The 18,306-nt window shown below is 42.6% G+C and overlaps 1 protein-coding gene across 1 annotated transcript in view; it reads right to left on the reverse strand.

Annotated features, from left to right (window-relative positions):
• The window catches only part of LOC126262357 (peroxidase-like), a 291,332-nt gene that overhangs the window by 104,689 nt on the left and 168,337 nt on the right, over positions 1 to 18,306 (reverse strand). Inside the window, exon 5 of the mRNA XM_049958941.1 lies at positions 3,711 to 3,902. Within this exon, the coding sequence (XP_049814898.1) occupies positions 3,711 to 3,902 (192 nt within the window). The remainder of the gene's footprint in view (positions 1 to 3,710; positions 3,903 to 18,306) is intronic.

An 18,306-nucleotide genomic window follows, 5' to 3' on the forward strand; every position in this document is an offset into this window, starting at 1 on the left:
CCACACAAGGCCCATCACACAAAATCGTCAGTTTTCTTATGCTGCAAAAATTAATTTACATCAACATCATTATGCTAACAAACTGAAGAAAACATTACTTTTGAAAAAATTAGGAAAAAAATTCAATTAAAGAAACACCTGTGCTGGTGGAAGATGGTCAGTATTGATATGAACAAAGGAAGAACTCAGGTTGTAACACCCTATTTTGTATCTGTATCGACATTTTTATGTCAAGTTGTAGTATTGCTTATGTAGAGTATTGTATCTGTGATGGAAATTCTTTGACTATGTACACGCATTTCAGGTATGTGAATTTCTTGTACGGAAGTAGCCTGGTGGAGTAGAAAGGTGTGACTGGCGAGCAAGTGGCAACTCGTCCTTTGTGAGTGGTGAGGAGCCTGGGCTGAGCAGTGCTGTGGTTAACATCTCGCTAGCAGTAGCGGATCATTGTGGCTCATATCTTGGAGTTTTGAGGCCAGACCAGTATTTGCTGAATTTGGTGGTACTTTTATCATGGTATGGTTTTTAGCCTTGTAAAAATATAATTCCAACGCCAAGAAGATCTGTAACAGAGCGAGGCCAACAGTACTCCCATGACTGCATCGCCGCCATGTTAACAGCCACTGCAAATTACGCCACCAGTGCCACGGGCCTTCCACTAAATTGTTTATGTTTGGCGCTCTGTAAACGGACCAGGTCTTTGTGAAATTAGGTTGTTTTTGATCATAATCGTGGTGTTACTAAAAACTCTATTTTACACCCGCAATTATCCCAAATCTCAGCCCGCCCGATTGGCCGTGCGGTCTAACGCACGGCTTTCCGTGCGGGAAGGAGCGCCTGGTCGCTGGCACGAATCCGCCCGGCGGATTTGTGTCGAGGTCCGGTGAACCGGCCAGTCTGTGGATGGTTTTTAGGCGGTTTTCCATCTGCCTGGGCGAATGCGGGCTGGTTTCCCTTATTCCGCCTCAGTTACGCTATGTCGGCGATTGCTGCGTAAACAAGTTCTCCACGTACGTGTACACCACCATTACTCTACCACGCAAACATAGGGGTTACACTCGTCTAGTGTGAGACGTTCCCTGGGGGGTCCACCGGGGGCCGAACCGCACAATAACCCTGGGTTCGGTGTGGGGCGGCGGAGGGGTGAAGTGGACTGCGGTAGTCGTCGTGGGGTTGTGGACCACTGCGGCTGCGGCGGGGATGGAGCCTCTCCGTCGTTTCTGGGTCCTCGGTTAACATTCAATACAAAACATACAACCCCAAATCTCAAACCTGGACAGGAATCCTATCCTAGTGAATTTAATTCGGAGTGTCCTAATTTATTATGGAAAGACTTATTCGGCAGCTGTAAAAATAGTTGTGATTGCTTTCTAATGTGTGGAGTTACAGTGTTTGAAGTTCAGTTTTATAGTTGCATTTTTAAATCAATCTGCAGTCATTTTCTTAAATAATTTGCCTTACTTGAAAAGCAGTCTGAAAATAGTAAATTTGTTACTTAAAAGAACAATAATATTGATCTCAGGTGAAAAAGATTATTAATTATTGCATTCATGCTCTTTGATCAGAATTACAAAGTTTCATCAGAGTTCATTTTATGAGAAAGTGTTTGAACTTAATTTCAATGTTGTGTTGGCATTTGCACTGCCAACTATATTTTGAATAGGTTTAAAGAGTGCTTATGAAAGTACATTTGTTATTTAAAGAGTTATAATTTGTTGTGCTTTACTTAATTAATAATTATTGATGAGAATACTTACCATTTCTCATACATACTTGTGTAGTTTTGTTAATGAGCATGGTTCTACAAACCATGAAAGTTTAAGGCTAGTTAGTAAATGAAACAAAGCAAAGGCTCCTTTAGAGCCAGTGTAGTTAGATATGCATTCTGTTTAATCGCTTCAAACTGAGCTTAAGAAAGAAATTTTTACTGTGTTAGCTATTCTATTGCTAGTTGGTTAATGCACGTGCATAGAGACTCTGTACTCAGCAATGATGTTATAGAGTGCGATCATTAATAGACCCCCTGATTTAAGTAAGAATCATTTCATGCTGTTCCACGTTTAGTATTGCTGTTAGTTTCATGTGTGTTGGTGACTGGTTCTATAAACTGCTGCATTTAGTTCGTTTAAGGTACGTATTGTGAGAGGCTTATGTTACTGTTTGCTGTCTCATTGATCGTTTGTTTGTCTAACTTTCCAGTTAATAGTACAATTATCTGCAAGGTTAGGTTACTGTGTTGTAGTGTGAACAGATATAAAGGAAGAGTCTAGTGTGTGTGTCAAGGAAGGTTAGGTTAGCCTTAGCACTGCCTTCTGATTTATTACATTGGTTGACACAAGAATGCTTAATTAGGCTGGCGACCGATATTAATACATAATATTACAACTTGCTTTTGTGCTGGGAGAACGTCTGTTCCTGACCCATCTGCTTACTGTTGGTGACACTCTGCTGAAGTGTTTCGGAAACGAATCCCAGTCTGATTGTTCTGTTCCCATTAGTTTTTCTCACGGTCTCAACTTTCTCAAAAATTCCTCGCAGAGGTTTAACATTAGCATCGATTGCCGTTTAAGGTGGTCAGTGTCACCGTTTCAAGGTTCAAACACCACCCGTTGAAATTAATAGTGAAATCCACGATAACAAATATTCCTGAGCATTTAGTGAAACTAATGAAGCTGTTTCCTACAAAAGACAAATATCTGCCCTCAGTAAGCAAAACAGAGATCGTACCAAAGCATGTTCCATTAAAATCTGTAGCTGGTACGCGATTAGAGACCACATAAACCGTATTTAAAGTAAATCAACATCTCCCACGATCGATCCACTGCTGGATATAGGTCGAGCAACAGCAAAAATGAATGAGTTCATCAGTAAACCTGTTACGTCACGCACCTGTGAAGTAGTGCCGATTATTTACGATTACCGTCAATCGTTTCAGAAGACAGTCATTAATATTCCTCAATACTCTGGGCTTTATTAATAATGTTCTGTCCACAGTTGGAAAAGAGCTGCCTAATATGTTATCGACTTAACGTACATCTTTCTAAGTACAATATTGTAATGGATTGAATCTTATGTTTACATATTGCACAATATCTTTCATGCTTAATGTGCGAAAGAACAGACACTATGCGGAATCCGCAAGTGGGATACATGTTATGTAAATTGAATGAGGAGGTGGTAGAGGGGAAAGGAAAGGGAAAGGATTGTTGACGTCAGCTGCACCAGGACTTCATGCGACATCAGCGGCGATGAGTGAAAAGCGTGTGCCGCACCTAGATTCGAACCGGGGATCTCCTGCATAGTAGGCATTTGCGTTACCCACTGTGCCACCCGGACACAGTGTTAATGACAACTGCGCGGACTGCCTCGGCACGCCTCTCAGCCGACCCACACTCCCTCCTAGCGTCACCGGACTTCTCCGAAAGAACAGAACCCACGCATTCATATAGCTGATTCGCCTCGATGGGCAATAGATCCATCTCATTCAGTGCGCATGTGCAATTACGTCCGACCTCCTGCGGGAGCGTCCAAGTAGCCAGCATGGAGGACAAGGACATATTTTCACTCGTCGCCGCTTATGCCGCACAAATTCGTGATGCATTTGATATCGAGAGTCCCTTTCCTTTCCTTTCTACCCAATCCTCCTTCAATTTTCATAATATGTTCCACGAGTACCCTTCGCTGGAGTAGTACAGTATGTTCAGACTTACCTGCTGAAAGGAGTCATGATAGCACCCCAGGTTGGATGCTGCAAGTTGGTACAGAGACCGTCAAAGCGGCGGTACTTTCCGGGTCTGCACTCCACGTTGGACAGGAATGGTGGACACACCTCGCGGATCAGCGTCTTGGATGTGTCGATCAGTGGCAGACCCTTCTCGATTTCTTCGTAGCTCAGACCGTATCTACACATAAATTCGTACATGTGGCTTCAGTCACTAATTTGATTAAGTCGGATAACTATCTGTTCATGTAATATAAAGTACAGCACTTATCACTAAAAAAAATTCTTTATGTTTTTATACACTAACGAGCACCTGAATTAGAGATAATTGCTGTGTGGGAGAGACGTAGTTCTTGTCCCTCAGGGAATAACACAGTCAAACACGTCACGTGGCTGAGACGCGGTCAGATCTTGTCAAGGCTATTGTATTGACAATAGAACCCAGTACGGGGAAGAAGTGAGATATAGCGAGGTAGACTGGTACCACATCGTGGGTAGCCGAACAGGATGCGGCCCAACTCCTTCGCCAAGAGGTGCGGAGATTTTCTCGCGACACAGTGTCAAGGAGTGCTGTTCCAGGCAAACACAGTCAGTAGGCACTAACTTCATGTAATGCGTCTACAGATTCTTAAAATTGCATCAGTTTTCGCTTTCGGCTGTATTTTTATTGTGGTACTGCAATTTTAGTCTGTGCGCCATTGTCAAACATCTACAAAGATACAAAAATGTTATACGCACTACTGGCCATTAAAATTGCTACACCACGAAGATGACGTGCTACAGGCGCGAAATTTAACCGTCAGGAAGATGATTCTGTGATATGCAAATGATTAGCTTTTCAGAGCATTCACACAAGGTTGGCGCCGGTGGCGACACCTACAACGTGCTGACATGAGGATAGTTTCCAACCGATTTCTCATACACAAACAGCAGTGGACCGGCGTAGCCTGGTGAAACGTTGTTGTGATGCCTCGTGTAAGGAGGAGAAATGCGTACCATCACGTTGCCGACTTTGATAAAGGTCGGATTGTAATCGCGATTGCGGTTTATCGTATCGCGACATTGCTGCTCCCGTTGGTCGAGATCCAATGACTGTTAGCGGAATATGAAATCGGTGGGTTCAGGAGGGTAATACGGAACGCCGTGCTGGATCCCAACGGCCTCGTATCACTAGCAGTCGAGATGACAGGCATCTTATCTGCACGGCTGTAACAGATCGTGCAGCCACGTCTCGATCCCTGAGTCAACAGATGGGGACGTTTGCAAGGCAACAACCATCTTCACGAACAGTTCGACGACGTTTGCAGCAGCATGGACTATCAGCTCGGAGACCATGGCTGCGGTTATACTTGACGCTGCATCACAGACCGGAGCACATGCGATGGTGTACTCAACGACGAACCTGGGTGCACGAATGGCAAAACGTCATTTTTTCGGAAGAATCCAGGTTCTGTTTACAGCAGCATGATGGTCGCATCCGTGTTTGGCGACATCGCGGTGAACGCACATTGGAAGCGTGTATTCGTCATAGCCATACTGGCGTATCACCCGGCGTGATGGTATGGGGCGCCATGCTTACACGTCTCGGTCACCTCTTGTTCGCATTGACGGCACTTTGAACAGTGGACGTTACATTTCAGACGTGTTACGACCCGTGGCTCTACCCTTCATTCGATCCCTGCGAAACTCTACATTTCAGCAGGGTAATGCACAACCGCATGTTGCAGGTCCTGTACGGGCCTTTCTGGATACAGAAAATGTTCGACTTCTGCCCTGGCCAGCACATTCTCCAGATCTCTCACCAACTGAAAACGTCTGGTCAATGGTGGCCGAGCAACTGGCTCGTCACAATACGCCTGTCACTACTCTTGATGAACTGTGGTATCGTGCTGAAGCTGCATGGGCAGCTGTACCTGTACACGCCAATCCAAGCTCTGACTCAATGCCCAGGCGTATCAAGGCTGTTATTACTGCCAGAGGTGGTTGTTCTGGGTACTGATTTCTCAGGATCTATGCACCCAAATTGCGTGAAAATGTAATCACATGTCAGTTGTAGTATAATATATTTGTCCAATGAATACCCGTTTATCATCTGCATTTCTTCTTGGTATAGCAATTTTAATGGCCAGCAGTGTATGAAGGTAGTATCAGTTCCCTAAAGAACAGATACCATTGATGACCGTGCAGCTTCTCTAGAATGAAATGATAATTAAATCGACACCCTAGCTGCAAGCAAACGTTGATATACATCATTGGGGACATGCTGAAAATGTGTGCCCCGACCGGGACTCGAAACCGGGATTTCCTGCTTACAGTAGTGATTTGGACATGTTGGGAATATGGGTCTCACGGGGAGGGTGCAAGGGATAGGTCCCTGCAGGCGCAGTATCCTCTGTGCCCTCGGTGGCTCAGATGGATAGAGCTTCTTCGATGTAAGCAGAAGATCACGGGTTCGAGTCCCAGTCCGGGCACACATTTACAACATGTCCCCAATCATGTGTATCAACGCCTGTTTGCAGGTAGGGTGTCGATTTAATTATCATTTCATACAAAAATATTTCGCGTTTAGCTGTTTCTTAAGAGCAATAATGGGACCACAACCTAACCAAGAGAAACATCCGCGTACTGTAACACTATTTCCTCTGCACTTCACAGTTGACAGTACACGTGAAGACACGTAACGCTCTGCAGGCATTTGCCAAACCCAAATTTCCACAGGATTTCCAGAGAATATAGCTTGATTCGTCATTCCAGATCACTCGTTTCCAGTTATACACTGTCCCAACAACGACGCATTTTACACCATCTCAAGTGTCGCTTAGAATTGGCTACAGAAATGTATGGCTTATGAGGAGCTGCGCGACCTTTGCACGCCGTTATTTTTTTCTTTCGCACAGTCGTTGTTCTAGCTGGACTGCCGATAGCACTTTGGAACTCTATTCTATTGTTTTCAGTTAATCTCGTGCTATTTTTTAACAGTTACCCGCTGTAATGCTCGATAATCCCTTTCCGCCAGCACACGAGGTCTGCCTGGTCTGGGTTTAGCTATTGTTGTTCCTTTGCATTTCCACTTCACGTTTACATCACCAACATTCGACTTGAGCTGCTTGAAATGTCCCTGACGGATTTGTCAGGTGACATCTGAGGATTAGTCCGCGTTCTAAGTCACGGAGTTGTCCTGACCGATCCATTCCGCTCTGCTCTTCTCAACTGGAAACTCCTCGACTCGTTTTTACACTACATGTTTTTGACGTTCTTTTTTTGTCGTTGCATTATGTCTTTGTTGATATTTGGCAACGGCACATAGGCGGAAATTGCAGAAGAACAGTAAAGACAGTTACACAAAATGCATTCGCAATTGCGAATTTGGACAACCATAAGCGGAGTAATGGAATGGCGACAATGAAAATTAGTGCCGGACTCGACACCGGATTTCTCGCTTATCGCAAGCGGTCGCCTTGCCATCAGGCTATCGGAGCATAACTCGCGGCCATACCCAAAATTCCATATCTCGTCAACAATGTGTCCACAATCTGCTCTCATACAATCATCATGTGTGTTCCCTCGTACGGTAGTGCAGGTTGTAGACACGTGCTTGACGATATATGGAATTATGGGTCTGGCGGTGAATCATGCTCGGATAGCCTTATGGCAAGGCGACCGCTAGCGATAAGCGGGAAAATTTCCATCGTCGTCATTCCTTTATATGCTGGTGGTTGTCCATATTTGCAACTGCGAATACATTTCATGTATTTCATAACTGCTGTAGTTGCCGCAGTACCTGTTCCTTCGGACATGCATGTGTGTACGAAGGAACGTTGCATCGTGTTTCTGAACAACACACGCGCTGCAGTATCGTAAAGACAGCTACAGTGAAAGCGGGAAGTGATGTTTAAAGAGTCAGCAGGCTTGGCAACAAAAGGTATATGACGCGAGTCACGCTTGAATCACAGGAGGAGCTCTCCTGGTCCTATGAAATGCAGTACAGTTTCGAACTCGCTGAGGGCCTGGTATGACCGTTCCTCACAAGCGTCTTCTAACCAAACTGCGCGCCTACGGAGTATCGCCTCAGTTGTGCGACTGGATTCGTGATTTCCTGTCAGAAAGGTCACAGTTCGTAGTAATAGACGGAAAGTCATCGAAAAAAACAAAAGTAATATCCGGCGTTCCCCAAGGAATTGTTATAGGCCCTCTATTGTTCCTGATCTATGTTAACGACATAGGAGACAATCTGAGTAGCCGTCTTAGATTGTTTGCAGATGATGCTGTCATTTGCCGTATTGTAAAGTCATCAGATGATCAAAACGACTTGCAGAATGATTTAGATAAGATATCTGTATGGTGCGAAAAGTGGCAATTGACCCTCAATAAAGAAAAATGTGAAGTTATTCACATGAGTACTAAAAGAAATCAGCTAAATTTCGATTACGCGATAAGTCACACAAATCTGAGGGCTGTAAATTCAACTAAATACTTAGGGATTACAATTACAAATACCCTAAATTGGAACGATCACATAGATAATATTGTGGGTAGAGCAGACCAAAGACTGCGATTCATTGGCCGAACACTTAGAAGGTGCAACAGGTCTACCAAAGAGACTGCTTACACTACGCTTGTCCGCCCTATTCTGGAGCATTGCTGTGCGGTGTGGGAGCCGCATCAGGTGGGACTGACGGATGACATCGAAAAAGTACAAAGAAGGGCAGCTCGTTTTGTATTATCGCGAAATAGGGGAGATGGTGTCACAGACATGATACGTCAATTGGAGTGACAATCGTTAAAACAAAGGCGTTTTTCGTTGAGACGGGATCTTCTCATGAAATTTCAGTCACCAGTTCTCTCCTCCGATTGCGAAAACATTCTGTTGGCACCCACCTACATAGGGAGAAATGATCATCACGATAAAATAAGAGAAATCAGGGCTCGCACAGAAAAATTTAAGTGCCCGTTTTTCCCGCGTGCCGTTTCGAGAGTGGAACGGTAGAGAGACAGCAAGAAGGTGGTTCATTGAACCCTCTGCCAGGCACTTTATTATGAATAGCAGAGTAATTACGTAGATGTAGATGTGGATGAGTACGTCGAAGAGACAGTTCATTTTGCTTGACTACTGGGCGTCATCCAGACTAGTGGTGCAGGTATTATAAAATGAAATAAGCCTCCTGGTATGTTCTCAAGCGTCCTTCATTTACATACGACACAGAATCATCTAATGGATCATGTCCATGCGTTTGTACCTCCATCAAGGCAATGCACCACACCATCTCTCTGCAAATATGTCACAATGTTTCGAAGATCAGTTTACGTACGTGAGGACAAAAGACCCTCCGATCGCATCTTTTGAGCACATCTGGGTGGACGCTGTCGAAGGAAGTGTGCGCATGTTGGACCCCGTTCCAACCGATATCCGTGGGTTGTCGGTGAAGTGTGAGAGGTCACACGTCGGAACGGACAAAATGGATGTCTCGTGAATTTCACATCGTGTTGCCGCCATCGTCAAGATGAAATGGGGTGCTACACCCTACTGTCTGATGTATCTGATTCAATTATATGGTGGTCAATAATTTTGTTTGTCTTAGGCTACGATATTACCTACTCATTTGCACCAACTTAGCTAGAAAACTGTCATTTTAGTGAGTGCATAGTGTTCTCTGTTAAGTATTTTTTAAAGTATTGTTTTATGCCTTTATTATCGACGTTTCTTGTGTCGCTAAACTGGATGTTGGTTCCCTCAATAACCGAAACATAGAGTCTATTTGGTTTCCCATTCACAATTTACCCTATTTCTTGTTAATTGGGTAAGGTTATTTTACGTGGATAACTGTATGAATACTGTAATTATTGCTCCCTATTCTGCCAGCTACAAAGAGTTGTGATATATGAATGCTATGTGTTACACGCCTTGTAGCAGCAGTAATTTTTAAACATTCGGTCACTTTAGCCCACTTAATGTTAACTGAGTGTTGTACGTTGCTCGCTTCAGTTACACATACTAAGCCAAACATTTTCACTAGTTATTGTGTGTCGTTATTGTGATTATGTAGTACTTTTGTAATTTGGCTTGTTGCTTCACAGTTTAGCATGTTGCTCACAGAGATTCCATAAGAAATTTCGATCAAAAGAGAAAATTACTTAAAATCTGAAGTGCAGTTTATTTTATCATCGCCATTCTCACTCGGAACTGTAGCTTCATACGTAATTTTGATACGTTCTTCGGGACTACTTTCATCAGGCATGTTAAGTTTACAATGAAGGTATTATTAAACATTACATATGTCTACTTACAAACTCCGCCCCCATGAACCATGGACCTTGCCGTTGGTGGGGAGGCTTGCGTGCCTCAGCGATACAGATAGCCGTACCGTAGGTACAACCACAACGGAGGGGTATCTGTTGAGAGGCCAGACAAACGTGTGGTTCCTGAAGAGGGGCAGCACCCTTTTCAGTAGTTGCAAGGGCAACAGTCTGGATGATTGACTCATCTGGCCTTGTAACAATAACCAAAACGGCCTTGCTGTGCTGGTACTGCGAACGGCTGAAAGCAAGGGGAAACTACGGCCGTAATTTTTCCCGAGGGCATGCAGCTTTACTGTATGATTAAATGATGATGGCGTCCTCTTGGGTAAAATATTCCGGAGGTAAAATAGTCCCCCATTCGGATCTCCGGGCGGGGACTACTCAAGAGGATGTCGTTATCAGGAGAAAGAAAACTGGCGTTCTACGGATCGGAGCGTGGAATGTCAGGTCCCTTAATCGGGCAGGTAGGTTAGAAAATTTGAAAAGGGAAATGGATAGGTTAAAGTTAGATATAGTGGGAATTAGTGAAGTTCGGTGGAAGGAGGAACAAGACTTCTGGTCAGGTGACTACAGGGTTATAAACACAAAGTCAAATAGGGGTAATGCAGGAGTAGGTTTAATAATGAATAGGAAAATAGGAACGCGGGTAAGCTACTACAAACAGCTTAGTGAACGCATTATTGTGGCCAAGATAGATACGAAGCCCACACCTACTACAGTAGTACAAGTTTATATGCCAACTAGCTCTGCAGATGACGAAGAAATTGAAGAAATGTATGATGAAATAAAAGAAATTATTCAGATAGTGAAGGGAGACGAAAATTTAATAGTGATGGGTGACTGGAATTCGAGTGTAGGGAAAGGGAGAGAAGGAAACGTAGTAGGTGAATATGGATTGGGGCTAAGAAATGAAAGAGGAAGCCGCCTGGTAGAATTTTGCACAGAGCACAACTTAATCATAGCTAATACTTGGTTTAAGAATCATGATAGAAGGTTGTATACATGGAAGAACCCTGGAGATACTAAAAGGTATCAGATAGATTATATAATGGTAAGACAGAGATTTAGGAACCAGGTTTTAAATTGTAAGACATTTCCAGGGGCAGATGTGGACTCTGACCACAATCTATTGGTTATGACCTGTAGATTAAAACTGAAGAAACTGCAAAAAGGTGGGAATTTAAGGAGATGGGACCTGGATAAACTGAAAGAACCAGAGGTTGTACAGAGTTTCAGGGAGAGCATAAGGGAACAATTGACGGGAATGGGGGAAAGAAATACAGTAGAAGAAGAATGGGTAGCTCTGAGGGATGAAGTAGTGAAGGCAGCAGAGGATCAAGTAGGTAAAAATACGAGGGCTAGTAGAAATCCTTGGGTAACAGAAGAAATATTGAATTTAATTGATGAAAGGAGAAAATATAAAAATGCAGTAAATGAAGCAGGCAAAAAGGAATACAAACGTCTCAAAAATGAGATCGACAGGAAGTGCAAAATGGCTAAGCAGGGATGGCTAGAGGACAAATGTAAGGATGTAGAGGCTTATCTCACTAGGGGTAAGATAGATACTGCCTACAGGAAAATTAAAGAGACCTTTGGAGATAAGAGAACCACTTGTATGAACATCAAGAGCTCAGATGGAAACCCAGTTCTAAGTAAAGAAGGGAAAGCAGAAAGGTGGAAGGAGTATATAGAGGGTCTATACAAGGGCGATGTACTTGAGGACAATATTATGGAAATGGAAGAGGATGTAGATGAAGATGAAATGGGAGATACGATACTGCGTGAAGAATTTGACAGAGCACTGAAAGACCTGAGTCGAAACAAGGCCCCCGGAGTAGACAACATTCCATTGGAACTACTGACGGCTTTGGGAGAGCCAGCCCTGACGAAACTCTACCATCTGGTAAGCAAGATGTATGAAACAGGCGAAATACCCTCAGACTTCAAGAAGAATATAATAATTCCAATTCCAAAGAAAGCAGGTGTTGACAGATGTGAGAATTACCGGACAATCAGTTTAATAAGCCACAGCTGCAAAATACTAACACGAATTCTTTACAGACGAATGGAAAAACTAGTAGAAGCCGACCTCGGGGAAGATCAGTTCGGATTCCGTAGAAATACTGGAACACGTGAGGCAATACTGACCTTACGACTTATCTTAGAAGAAAGATTAAGAAAAGGCAAACCTACGTTTCTAGCATTTGTAGACTTAGAGAAAGCTTTTGACAATGTTGACTGGAATACTCTCTTTCAAATTCTAAAGGTGGCAGGGGTAAAATACAGGGAGCGAAAGGCTATTTACAATTTGTACAGAAACCAGATGGCAGTTATAAGAGTCGAGGGGCATGAAAGGGAAGCAGTGGTTGGGAAGGGAGTAAGACAGGGTTGTAGCCTCTCCCCGATGTTATTCAATCTGTATATTGAGCAAGCAGTAAAGGAAACAAAAGAAAAATTCGGAGTAGGTATTAAAATCCATGGAGAAGAAATAAAAACTTTGAGGTTCGCCGATGACATTGTAATTCTGTCAGAGACAGCAAAGGACTTGGAAGAGCAGTTGAACGGAATGGACAGTGTCTTGAAAGGAGGGTATAAGATGAACATCAACAAAAGCAAAACGAGGATAATGGAATGTAGTCGAATTAAGTCGGGTGATGTTGAAGGTATTAGATTAGGAAATGAGACACTTAAAGTAGTAAAGGAGTTTTGCTATTTGGGGAGCAAAATAACTGATGATGGTCGAAGTAGAGATGATATAAAATGTAGACTGGCAATGGCAAGGAAAGCGTTTCTGAAGAAGAGAAATTTGTTAACATCGAGTATAGATTTAAGTGTCAGGAAGTCTTTTCTGAAAGTATTTGTATGGAGTGTAGCCATGTATGGAAGTGAAACATGGACGATAAATAGTTTGGACAAGAAGAGAATAGAAGCTTTCGAAATGTGGTGCTACAGAAGAATGCTGAAGATTAGATGGGTAGATCACATAACTAATGAGGAGGTACTGAATAGGATTGGGGAGAAGAGGAGTTTGTGGCACAACTTGACCAGAAGAAGGGATCGGTTGGTAGGACATGTTCTGAGGCATCAAGGGATCACCAATTTAGTATTGGAGGGCAGCGTGGAGGGTAAAAATCGTAGGGGGAGACCAAGAGATGCATACACTAAGCAGATTCAGAAGGATGTAGGTTGCAGTAGGTACTGGGAGATGAAGAAGCTTGCACAGGATAGAGTAGCATGGAGAGCTGCATCAAACCAGTCTCAGGACTGAAGACCACAACAACAACACACTTACAAACAGAATTTTCTCAATTTGAGAAATTAGAATGAGCGATTTGTTTTTCATGGTAAAATTTTTCTAAAGCCCAGACTTCATTAAGATTTTTTTGTTTTAAAACAACCGGTTTCGACAAACTTTACTGTCATCTTCAGGTCTTCAAAAATTTGAATTATAAAATGTGTTCATTTTGAGTTCGATCAGCCGCTAAGTTGTCATGTAAATAAAATATAGCACATTGTATAAAGATATGTCGTAAACAGAACTTTAAAATCATCATCATGTTCATATATGTAGCGCTCACAGATGATTATTACGTCATAAAACACAGTACACAATAAAAGCATAGTACTGTGTACTGTGTTTACGACATAACTGTCATCTTTGAACTCTACTTATATGGACATGGCCATGTGCACAAGGTGCTTTTAGGTAAATATGTTGTTCATGACAAACCTTTATACAATGTGCTACATTTTATCTACATGACAACTTGGCAACTTGGCGTGAGATCGAACTCAAAATGAACACATTTTATAACATAAATTTTTGAAGACTTGAAGGAAACATCAAAGTCTGTCCGAATCAGTTGTTTGCAAATAAAGAAATATTTATGCGATCTTGGCTTTCGAAAGCTTTTACTTACAAATACTTAGCAGTGACGAGGACCGATAACAGTTACGATGGAAAAGGAAAAAAAATATGCTGCAGCAATTAAGAGCATAATATATAGTTGAACAAACAAATTTACTGATTTTACCATAAGTAAAAAGTGATGGCAAATACTAAAATGACACACGTTTTCCTAGAAAAACATATATAGGGTAAGATTAAAGACGAAAAATTGAGACGGATAAAGACTATTTTCATTGGCCTTAAAACCAACCGCATTAGGAGTTCGCTCAAAAATGAAGTAACAATTAGTGCTTTATTGCTGAAGTAAACGGACATTACATACGGATAACAGATACCGACACCGATAACGAAAGTTGTCTTTTTTCTTGGAACCATCAGTTATAGTGAACTAGTGGCGTAGAGAAAGAAGACTTGCAAAATAAAGGTGCATCCAAACTTTTTAGCATTGTTTACGTGCTGAGGATAACATTGCCAGTACAGAGGATAAACACATCTTCAGATCAAATCAATAATTTTTTAAGTCCTTGTAGCTCTCTTAGGAAATGCGATGAACGTTTCTTTTTTCTAGAAGGTCAGGTGGAAGAGAGGAAGCTGTTAGAACAAGACCGTAGTGATTTGATAGCATCTAGGGATATATTAGTATCATAACTGCTGAACTAACAAGATCTGAACCGAGATGCGCGAACATTTTATTGTAGAGCTGCGTCATATTGTAAAATAACTATCAAGGATTGGATGAAACTGAAATTTGTTTATTAGTAGAGCCAGAGTAAGCCACTGCCACTGTGTGTTTTGTCCACCTAGTAGCTCAGTTCTACACTTAGAAAAAGTCCACGTTACATAACCGCGCGTAACAGATATTTATGAACTTGTCTGTCTTTTTTAATCCCTCGCCATTCACGACAAAAGTGAACTGAAATCTTTGTTCTAGTACTTCAACAACATTACACTTGAAAAAAAGGAATAACATCACTTTTATTAAATTATTGCACGAATATTTAATGTCTAATTGTTTAAACGGTAAATAAGACTTACAATGCTAAATATTTGGTGATTTAATTTAGATTATTGCCGATCGCATCATGAGACTGGTGAAATCGATTAAGTTGCTTATGGATGAAATACTGTTTCAACTAAAGGACTAGGTCGAGTGATGAGGCGCTTAGAAGGGAGAAGGTGAGTCTGGATGGAGTATAGATTTGGTGGTATGGATTAAGGCGGTAGAAAAGGGTGAGTTTGGGTAGATTAAACTACGGTGTCCTGGCGGTTTAAATGGAAATAGACCAATTCATGAGGGAGTGTAGATGGGGCCGAAAATGGGACAGTCGGCAAGAGTGACTTATTGTAGGGTGAGTGGTCTTCCTTCAGGACAGTGGCGAAAAATACGACAATTCATTTCGTTACTGAGCTACGGAGAGTGACGGAGGGAGCTATGAATTATATAAGAGTACAATAGGTCGAACTGGGACGACTAATCCATCTGAAGCTGAAGAAGATTTGATCGCACATTTTGAATGTTTCAAATGGATGAGGAAGGGAGTATAGTTTTATTTTTATTTATTTATGCATTTATTTTACCTGGCAATTTAGTGATTACTGAAATGGGATAATGGGATCAGATGGAGGAAGGAGACCGTTTACGATCTTACAATGATCGTTATACTTGGAACACTTACGGAAACTGGGAAAGTGATGTTGAGAGCTCTACCTTGTGACAACGGTAGTAGAACAGAGCTGACTCTGAAAAAAAAAAATGATATTTTGTGTGAGGAAGTCCCTGACTGCCAATACGAGACAAGATCTGTTCGCTTGTTGCCTCCCACAGTCCTTTATCGTGTTCTATTTCGAAAGCTTCGTGTTACCTTCTACATTCCCGAGGAGTGAAAGTCATTCCTGTTGGCTTCCTGCGGAGGTCCATGTCAGTCTTGAACTTACTTCGCATGCGAAGAACTGTGTTCCGGCTCCTGTTCAAATGGTTAAAATGGCTCTGAGCACTATGAGACTTAACATCTGAGGTCATTGGTCCCCTAGAACTTAGAATTACTTAAACCTAACTAACCTAAGGACATCACACACATCCATGCCCGAGGCAGAATTCGAATCTGCGGCCGTAGCAGTCGCGCGGCTCCGGACTGAAGTGCCTAGAACTGCTCGGCCACCGCGGCCGGCTTCACGTCATTCACTCGAGATTTCTGGAGCATCATATGTTGTTGGGGATAGCACCTTCAGTTGCATCGGCGGCACTAAGGATCACAGTAACAAGGGATAATCCTCTGTTGTCGGCGAATAGTGTTTTAAATTCCACTATTAGACTAGTGCTCGATTTTTAATGGAGTGAAATTAACCTGTAATGAGGCCATCTTGAACGTCAAAGTGACACAGAATCTCTCAATCTGTCGCACGCTCTTATTCCGTTAAGGCCTGGCCAGACAGAGCGCGGCCTGGCCGTCCGGCCTGTGGCCTTGAACCGCAGCCGGCAGGCCGCACTGTTGAATCGCTCGTTATTGTATGGCGGCGGTCACACAGAGTGCGGCTTTGACGCACCGGCAGCCGGCCTGCCGCCGCCGGGTTGTCACAGATTACAGATTCGCCGCAAGCCGGAGCGGCTGCTAGGCTCTGTTGGCGCACTCGATTGCTCTGTGGTCACACTGGAAGCAGCGGCGCGAGGCGGTTTTTGTCTTGCAGCTCGCAGTGCACGCATCATGGACACAGAAAGACTTATAGAGGAGGTGAGGGAATACCAACTGCGGGAACACCAGATCCACCTCTTACAATGGCCACTGTAAGCCATCCATTGCCGTGCGTAAATGTATCATTCACGTCTATACTGAAATTTAGTCTGCAACCACGAAACATGCAGGGTCCTTCGAGAAGTTCACTGGCGGAAATGTTCTTCAACTTGTTACTCTTCTTGTCAGCAGCAGAGGTAGTCATTTCAATGTTCTCGATAGTTTTGTAGACTGTTTGACGAGAACGTCGACGGTATCTTCTATAAGGCAGTCTACAAAACTATCGAGAACATTGAAATGACTACCTCTGCTGCTGACAAGAAGAGTAACAAGTTGAAGAACATTTCCGCCAGTGAACTTCTCGAAGGACCCTGCATGTTTCGTGGTTGCAGACTAAATTTCAGTATAGACGTGAATGATACATTTACGCACGGCAATGGATGGCTTACAGTAGCCATTGTAAGAGGTGGATCTGGTGTTCCCGCAGTTGGTGGCCTGGAGAGTTTCGTCGATCGTGATGTCATCGCCTTCCGCACCTACCACATTGGAGAAATTGCTAATAAAGACTTCGGAAAATCTGTATATACCTCCCCTTCCTCATTATCCCTCTACACTAGAAGTAGACGTAAGATTAATGTTAATGAATCTGTATATATTTGGATTAAAGGGAAAGGATGTTGTGAATATGTAAAGTTTGTGGGAGACTGTATTGTATATTTTTATAAATAAAGTGATTTGGAGGTAGAATACTTTTGCCCTCGATATACTGTTGATAGAAAGCTGAATTCTCAGAAATAGTGTTGTCACTGTGACGTCCATAACTTCCAATATCAACTACCGTAAACTCGGTAGTATGGATCAATGATCGCCAGGAGAACTAGCTAAAAGAATTGTTTGTAACAGAAGAACTGGGATCCACTATCCTTCGGGCATTTTAACCTGATAGGCTTTCCGTGTATGCTTCCAAGGCAGCCCGCAAACCCCCAAAGTTCTACAAATCCTTCTTCGGATTTCTTCCACATCTCTGTTGTAGGAGTAGGTAAATACTTGAGCTGTAGAACAGTCCATATTGCCTGGCACACTTGTTTCACAATATCTGAGACTGTTGAACGTCCTAACCGAAAAGAAAAAGCTATGGTCTGGTGACTGTCGCTTGTAGTCAAGTATCTCGAAAAGATTAAAATCAATTATGCCGATAGAACGAATAGATAATTTAACGACCACAGATATGTTTGTTTAAATTCAATGACAATGTTATGAATACAATGAAACAAAACAATCTATTAAGTACAAAGTTCTCTCTAGCGGGACATACGGAACTAGATCTTACTATCGTTTGCTGTATTCGTAAACACTGCAGATAAATTTATCACTCCACTCGTAACTACGTTCTGGGATAGCACTTTCTTTCGCCGAACCTTTCATATGATACAGCAAAATTGAAATGGACTTCTATTTGAAGCACAAAGAGGCCAAAAACGGTAAAACGTACCTCAAACAAATGGCTAGTCTGTGCCTTGTATCAACTGGCTTTCTCCAGTTCGTTGTGCACTTCTCACTGCTACCTTTTTATCAGGCGATGCATTTCCTCGAAACATTCTCGCGACATACGAAAATATTTGAAGAACCTATCTTCGTCAGACTCTAGA

Source organism: Schistocerca nitens, chromosome 1, assembly GCF_023898315.1.
Source record: "Schistocerca nitens isolate TAMUIC-IGC-003100 chromosome 1, iqSchNite1.1, whole genome shotgun sequence".
NCBI classification, from domain to species: domain Eukaryota; kingdom Metazoa; phylum Arthropoda; class Insecta; order Orthoptera; family Acrididae; genus Schistocerca; species Schistocerca nitens.